Source organism: Hemitrygon akajei, chromosome 5, assembly GCF_048418815.1.
Source record: "Hemitrygon akajei chromosome 5, sHemAka1.3, whole genome shotgun sequence".
NCBI lineage: Eukaryota > Metazoa > Chordata > Chondrichthyes > Myliobatiformes > Dasyatidae > Hemitrygon > Hemitrygon akajei.
The window spans coordinates 95,364,769-95,372,881 of NC_133128.1; the positions used below are offsets into that span (position 1 = coordinate 95,364,769).

The following is an 8,113-nucleotide window of genomic DNA, read 5'->3' on the forward strand; positions in this document are numbered from 1 at the left end:
TCTCATATTCTGCCTGGGTAGACTACAACCCAGTGGAATAATCTCCAATCTCCAAGTTACTGCTCTCCTCTGTCACACTTCTCTCTCTTATTGATCCATCCAAATCCTCCTGCACATATCCTGCCCCCTTTCACCCCATCTCTTACCCCTTCTCCACCCACTCCATCTGCCCATACCCCACATACTCCTCCCCCTACTGTTCTTACCTGCCCTCCCTACTTCCCCTCTTTTGGTTCCATGCTCCACCTTCCTTTCCATCATCTGCAGCTCCTTGTCACTTCCACCCATGATCTCCTATTACTATTCTAAATCTTCCTACCCCCATCTGTCTATCACCCCACCCCCAACCTGGATCCACTTATTGCTTAGCAGCTCCTAAACCACCCTTCTCCCCAACTCTTTACACCTATTGTCTTCTCTCTAATCAGTCCAGATGATGGGACTTAACTCAAGATTTGGACTGTTTAATTTCCCCCACAGATTCCGCCTGGCTCCCTGAGTTCCTCCAGCATCTTATGTACTGCTCAGTAACAACATATTTCATCTGATCTCTTTTGTCCTTTACAGCTCCGTGTCCTTGTTGTGGCCTGCCACAATCCAAGGTGACCTAAATTTCCCATCGTGCAGGACTTAGTCGAGGTTACACACAGGGCATCAACTACACTAACCCATAATCCTTCCCAACATATTAGGTGCCTAGATAGAAAGGTTTAGAGGGAAATGGGTCAAATGCAGGCAAAAGAAACCAGCTTGGTGGGGTGGGGGGTGGGGGGGAACACCATCATCAGCATTGGGCTGAAGGGGCTTTTCCCATGTTGCAAAAACAGAAGACTCAAAATAAACGATACAGACACTCACCTTATCTTCTTCAAACCTCTGCCTTCTTTTCTCCTCTACAGCCACCCGGCGCTGCTCTTCGCGTTGACGCTGCTCCTCTAGCTTCCTCCAGCGCTCCTCCATCTGCTTCTCGTAGAGCAGGCGAGCCTTTCTCTCCTTCTGCAGGATCTGCTGCTCTCTCACGGCTGAGCACACAGGAAACAGGATCAAGTGCACAAACCATACCTCAAACAGAGTTCACTAAACAACGTTGCTGCAAGGAATAACTAATCTACCAAGCTGCACGTCATTGAAGACTGTATGACTTCACAAGCCTTTGGTGAGAAATTGTACAAGATATTGGTGAAAACACACTTTTGGTCGCCATGCTATAGAAAAGACATCATTTCACCAGAAAGAGTGCAGAGAAAATTTACGAGAATGATGCCAGGACCTTAGTTACAGGGAGAGGCTGAACTATGATTTTATTCCTTGGAGCAAAGGAGATTGAGGATTGACTGTACAGAGGTGTATAAAATCACAAGGTGGGTGGGGGGTGGAGTTCAAAAAGAGATGTGTGGGGCACAGAAAGTGGTAGGTGCCTGTTGTGGGCTGCCTGGGTAGTGGTGGGAACAGGTACTGTGGTGGTGTTTGGACAAAAGAATATGCAGGGAATGAGGGAAATAGATCTTGAGCTGGCAAAAGAGTTTAGTTTGGTTTGGCATCATGTGTTGAAGGGCCTGCTCTTGTGCTCTGCTCTTTGTGTTCTATTATTATAGAAATGACAACATGTTCACTTTCATCAGGAGTGGCTGAAAATCACTGAACTTCAGAGAGCACTGCAGCATTAATGGCAACTTCATGGATTTGGGAAGCTGCCTCCCAGGCCACCCTTAACTCTGACCACACACTCCATCACAAGCTGAGAAGCAACATTATCGGACTTACCCAAAGATCTGTCTCGCTCCTCTCGCCTTTCTTTAGCTAGTCTCTGTCGATCATCTCTCTTTGCTTGGTGGACATCTAAAAACACAAACAATTAGCATGCTTTACCAAAAGGTCATCAAACTGAGTGTGGATCCCTCAAAGGCCAGTAGTGTTACTGAGTAAGCTTATCTCTGCACTTTAACTGAGATTCTCAAATCCATAAGCTCCAGAGAAATTAGCTCTAATAATTGGTGTTTAGATGAAGGCTTATTGACCTTACTGTCAATTCTGTTCACTTATTTACTGCTTCAGACATGACCTATTTTTCTGTGGGCCAATTTCTCTTTCTGCTAAAGAAGGAGAACATCTCAATTGGCCTGGAATGGAAATACTTATTTTGAGAATAAGATGTTTCTCTCCATCACTGCATAGTCCATTCATCCCTCCTAACCCCTGCATTCACCCATCCCACTGTAGGAGCAATACTTTCACTACTCTACCTCTCTCACCACCACACAGGGGCATAAACTGCTCTTCCAGGTGAGTAGAGACTCATGTACATCTCTTACAACCTGATCAGTGTCCCTAATGTGCCTCACTACATAGGCAAGTGTGGACAAACAATTGCTTTACGAAGCACTCAATCCATAGTGGACATCCAGCTGTGTGTCATTTTAATTCCCTTTGCCATTTCCCCACCAACATATCTGTCTTCAGCCTCCTTCACTGCCAATGGCAAACTAGAAGAACAGCAACTCATATTCCAGCTGGGCAGCTGATAACCCAGTCGTACGAACATTGGATTTTCCAGCTGACATCCCAATCGTACAGATACTGGATTTTCCAGCTGACATCCCAGTCATACGAACATTGGATTTTCCAGCTGATATCCCAGTCAAACGAACATTGGATTTTCCAGCTGATATCCCAATCGTACAGATACTGGATTTTCCAGCTGACATCCCAGTCATACGAACATTGGATTTTCCAGCTGATATCCCAGTCAAACGAACATTGGATTTTCCAGCTGATATCCCAATCGTACAGATACTGGATTTTCCAGCTGACATCCCAGTCATACGAACATTGGATTTTCCAGCTGATATCCCAGTCATACGAACATTGGATTTTCCAGCTGACATCCCAATTGTATGGATATTGGATTTCCCAGCTGACATCCCAATTGTACAGATATTGGATTTTCCAGATTCAGATAACCCACTCCCTTCTATGTTCCTTTCCCATTCCTATCTTCCACCTAGGATTTCTCTCTGTTCACCTCTTCCACCCCCATTCTCCTCATTGGCTAGACTCATCATCCTCTCCCAGTCCTTTCCCATCATCCATATGCCCAGCATGAAAATACCTATTTGCCTGGGTTTCTTTTTCCTTGGTTCACCTTTCCTATTACCTCCCCCCTCCAGACTCCATCTGCTTATCATTTCCTCCACCCACTTCTCTCATCAGATTCCACCTATCATCTGCCAGACCACCCCCCCCCCCCCCCCCACCGTCATGATACACTGGCTTCCATCTCTCAGCCCCAAATATCGCCATCCCTCTGTCTGACCAACTGGAGTATTTTTGTTTTAGATTCCAGCATCTGCAGTCTCTTCTCCTCAACATTCAGGCATGAGCTGATAAACAGAAATAATATTCATCTTACAATAGTGTCAAGCAATCACTATCTCCAACAAAATTCAATGACATTTCCTTCACCAAGTCCCATTATTAACCACACTACCAACTGGACCAGCTACATTAATACGTCATCTACAAGAACATGTCGGAAGATGGGTGTCCTATGATGTGTAATTCATCTCTTGACATCACAAAGCCTCTCCACTATCTATAAGGTACAAGTCAGAGTGTGATGGCACTTTCCTGGTTGAGTGCAGCTCCAATAATTCAAAAGACCTATAGTTGACAGAACTCAAGGAACTGAGTTAGAGAGAAGTTGAGCAGGCAAGAACTTTATTCATTGGAGCATAAGAAAATGGGGAATGATCTTATGGAGAATGCATATAGTCATTTTACCAGGGTTGGGGAAATCAGAAACTAGAGGCAATAGGTTTAAGATGAAAGGAAAGATTTAAAATGGACTGGAGGTGCAGATTTTACCACATAGAGAGTGGTCTCTATATGGAATGAAGTGCCAGAGGACATGATTGAGACTGGTGTACATGATCAACATTAAAAAAAACACTCGGACAGGTACATGGACTGGAATAGCTTGCAGGGAGTTAGGCCAAACACAGGCAAGTGGGAATTTTGGTCACTGTGGATTGGTTGATCCAAAGAGCCTGTTTCTACAGTGTATGACTCTATGATTCTATCTATCCATTCAGAGCAGCCCACTTGATTGGCCCCATTCACCACTCCATCACCAATGCACAGTGTGTTCCATCTACAAAGCTACCAGTTACTTACCAGGTTACTTCCATAGTACTGCCCAACCAGGACCAGTGCTGCAGTGCATGGGAACACCAGCACCTATATCCCTCTAATACTTTGCTGTTTGTTCAGCATCACTGGGTTTAAATCATGAAGCCCCCTAACAAACTGCACTATAGCACTTTCACCAGAAGAACAACAGCAGCCTACGCCCACCTTTTCAAGAACCCCATTACTAAATTGATTCATGTTCTTCATTTATTGTAGACAGCCCTGGTCAAGAAGCTTTGTAAATCTGGAACAACAACCAAACTACTGGAGGAAGCCAACGGGCCAGGCAGCATCTGTGGAATAAGATGGACAGCTGATATTTTGGTTCAATACCCTGTAGCACGACTGAGAATGTAGAAGAAGATTGCACTGGACAATAAAGGATTTGCTTCCTGAATACTTCTGGGTGTATCTTATGGAGTTTGGGCTACTGATCACAAAAATCACCATGAAATTCCCCTATCATGCACCAATTTTTGAAATCATTTGTTCTTTCAATTCATAATTCAAGTCAGAATAACTGTTGCCAAGAAAGACATTGTTGTTGGCCCACAAATCAAACAGGTCATCAATGACAGGCAATTCAAAGAACTTCTAGTGGGACCAGAGAAAACTGCATAGAAGGCATTCAAGGATGTTGTTGAAAATTGTCTTGGCAAATAGACACTAAACTACGTGCAACTGGTTGACTACATGCTTCAAGCATACAACGCCGTGAAGTGCAACATGTCACTAAAGGTTCACTTTTTGCATACCCATTTAGACTTCTTCCCTGCAAATCTTGGCGCTGTCAGTGATGAGCATGGTGAAAGATTTCACCAGGACATTGTGGTCATGGAGAAATGGTATCAGGACAACTTGAATCCATCAATACTAGCTGATTATTGTTGGACACTTAAGTGAGAAGCCTCAAACACAATACAAGTGCAAATCATCAACAGAACATTTTTAGCTTAGTTGAACTACTGCAAAGCATCAGCAATATTATGGAACTGAATGCATTGTATTCAATAAAATAAATTTCTTGTTTCTCAAATTCCTTCATGATACAAGTAGGCTGAAGTTATATTTATGTTCAGCTTCAAACGGTCTTTCACAAACAAAAAAAAAATTCTGATGCAGCAGCACTTTTGAAAAAACTTGTTGCCACTGCCAGTATAAAGAGATGAAGATGGGGATGGAAGGGGCAAAATCAGAATCAAGTTTACTATCATTGATATTGCTCACAAAATGTGTTGTGCAGCAGTGATACAGTGCAAAACAAGAAATCTATAAATGACTATAAGAAATGCAATGCCCTGGTTAAGATTTTTACTGCCATGTTGTTGGTATATCATTTAGCCATTCTGTAAGAGCAGACTGTTCTGTTTTCAGCCTGTCCAGGGTTGAGCTGAGCTAAGGGGTTTTGTTACTCAGGTTTGGCTGACACCACATTCCTATCAGGGTGGTGGGATTGTGAGAAGGTTCTCGAGAATGCTGGTTGGAGGAGTTGTTGTGACAGACACTGGTGAGGGTCAAGGACTTTTTGGCGGGAGAGGACAGGAGGGAAGGTGGCTGAGGATGCTGTCCCTGTCGCACAAGGTGCTTTGTGCAGATGAATGGCTTCAAGGAGGAAGGAGCAATACTCCCGTGGGTTTGTTCATGATGGATTTGGAGCAACATTCGGAAGCTAGTGTGTGCCTTCACGCAGAACGAGGGTCCAGCGCACGAGTTAAAGACAAGTTCAAGATGAGCTCCAATTTATGTGCACATTTGACTGTTTAATTATGATGGACTCTTGTTTTGTTCTTTCCTTTCTATAATAACTGGTTAAGTTAACATTCTTAAATATACTTTCTTTATAATTGTGTTCAGTGTAAGGTCTGTTATTTCTTGCTGATGGGCAATTGCATGGGGGCAGTAAATTACACAGCATTACACAAATCGGGGTTTGGGTCGGCGATACATCTCAACCTTACAGGTTTGTTGGGACCCAGGTCAAACCTACCCTGGACGTACGGAGTCTGACAAAGGTGCTTCTCGCAGCTGAGTCTGTGAGGGGCTAACAAGCTGCAGCTCTAGAGACGCCCAGTAAAAAAGGGTTCAGAAATATAGATTAAAAAGAAAATTACATTAAATGAGTACTGCAAAAAGAGAGCAAAAATAATGAGGTATTGTTTATTGTCCATTGATCTGATGGTGGAGGGGAAGAAGCTGTTCCTAAAACATTGAGTGTGTGTCTTCAGGCTCCTGTACCTCCTACCTGATGGTAGCAATGCTGGGGAGACTAGTGTGCATGATAGAGTTGGCCAAGCTTGAAACCCTCTGCAGTTGTTCCAAATCCCGTGCCGTGCACCTCCCCCTCCCATACCAGACAGTGATGCAACCAGGAACTGACAAGGGCAAATCTACCTTCTTCCCCTATTTCTTCAGCCGTAATAATCCTGTATCACGTACCAAGTGTTTTTGTGAGACCTGAGACCTAACAGAAGTTTTTTTTAAATTATAAGAGGCATAAATGGGGGTAGAAATACCCCATAGATCTTCTCCCCCCCCCCCCCCCGGGTAGAAAGGTCAAGAGCTAGAGGACTAAAAGTCTAACATCACCTTCGGGAACCTCCATCCCCGGACTGAACGAATTGACAGTTTTTGCAAATGTCTGTAATGCTCTGTGATAACTATGCCTCCTATCAATGTCTTTATTATACACCCTCAAACACCAGAGCCGCGCTGACTGCCTCTGAAGTTGGCTGTTATACGTGTGCCTGTAATGAACAACCACATGGCCGTCCTTGCAAAATGCTGTAATGACCATTCCAGTCACGTCTGTGTACGTAATGAATGACCGCGGCAGTCTCTGAAAATACCAGAACTGCAATGAGCCTTCCGGTAATGTCTGTCATACGTGTACCTGTAACGAGCCAGTCATACATGTACCTGTAACGAGCCAGTCATACATGTACCTGTAACGAGCCAGTCATACATGTACCTGTAACGAGCCAGTCATACATGTACCTGTAACGAGCCAGTCATACATGTACCTGTAATGAACGACCACACGACAGTTCCTGCAGGAAACCGCAGTGGCCCTCGCCGTAATGCTGCCTTCGATGGATGTCACTGATCCGGGTAGCGACCGTACCTATCATCCCTGCAGACACCGCCCGCACCCGTAGCCCACTCCCCCAACCCCGGCCGGCCGATGGAGACAGTGGCCGCTCTCCTTACCTGAGCGCCGAGGAGACGCTGGCAGCACCTCCGCCATCTTCACCGAGTGGGCGGACGGCAACTGCCGCAGCCCCGGGGGGGTTCAACCCCCCTTGCTGAACCACCGGGACCGGAGCCCCGCAGTACAGAGCAGAGTGCACAGACCCGACAGGGGACTTACACCGGCTGCGAGCGCCTACATTCACCGGTGGAAACACACACGAGTACGTACAGAAGTGGAGTGAATGTGTCGCCAGTTCTATAGCAAATGAACATGGAACAGTTGTGTACAGGTACGGCCCTTCGGCCCACAAAGTCTATGTCAGAATGAGAACAAATTAAACTAAATCCGCTCTGCTTATACATGATCGATATCCCTCCATTCCCCGTGTCTGTCTGACAGCTTAAACACCACTATCATATCTGCTTTCACCACCATCCCTGGATCTGTGTAAAAAACAGATTTCCTTTAAATTTTACCCCTCTCACCTTAAATGCACACCCTCCAGCATTTGACATTTCAACCTTGGATAAAAAAAATACCAGCTGTCTACCCTCTCATTATTCTTCTTTAAGGTCTCTCCTCAGCCTAGGATGCTCCAGGGAAAACAACCCAAGATAGCACACACCATCCTGGTGAAACTTCTCCACTGCCTCCATATCCTTCTTGAAATGCAAGGCCAGAAGTGCTGAGAAATTCAGTCTGACCTGTTACCTGAGAAGGGGTACGGTAGAGATG

General features: G+C 45.0%; 1 protein-coding gene across 4 annotated transcripts in view; it reads right to left on the bottom strand.

Moving 5' to 3' along the window:
* LOC140728007 (MAP7 domain-containing protein 2-like) overlaps positions 1-7,592 on the bottom strand; it is a 222,790-nt gene extending 215,198 nt beyond the window's left edge. The window contains exons 1-3 of one of the 4 annotated variants that reach the window (XM_073046095.1): positions 7,396-7,585; positions 1,765-1,839; positions 859-1,022 (exon numbers count right to left, since the gene is read on the bottom strand). In XM_073046095.1, the coding sequence (XP_072902196.1) occupies positions 859-1,022; positions 1,765-1,839; positions 7,396-7,432 (276 nt within the window). In that variant the 5' untranslated portion in view covers positions 7,433-7,585. Of the gene's footprint in view, positions 1-858; positions 1,023-1,764; positions 1,840-7,395 lie in introns of all 4 variants that reach the window. The other 3 variants (XM_073046092.1, XM_073046093.1, XM_073046096.1) reach the window with 3 other exon arrangements.
* Positions 7,593-8,113: the final 521 nt, after the last annotated feature.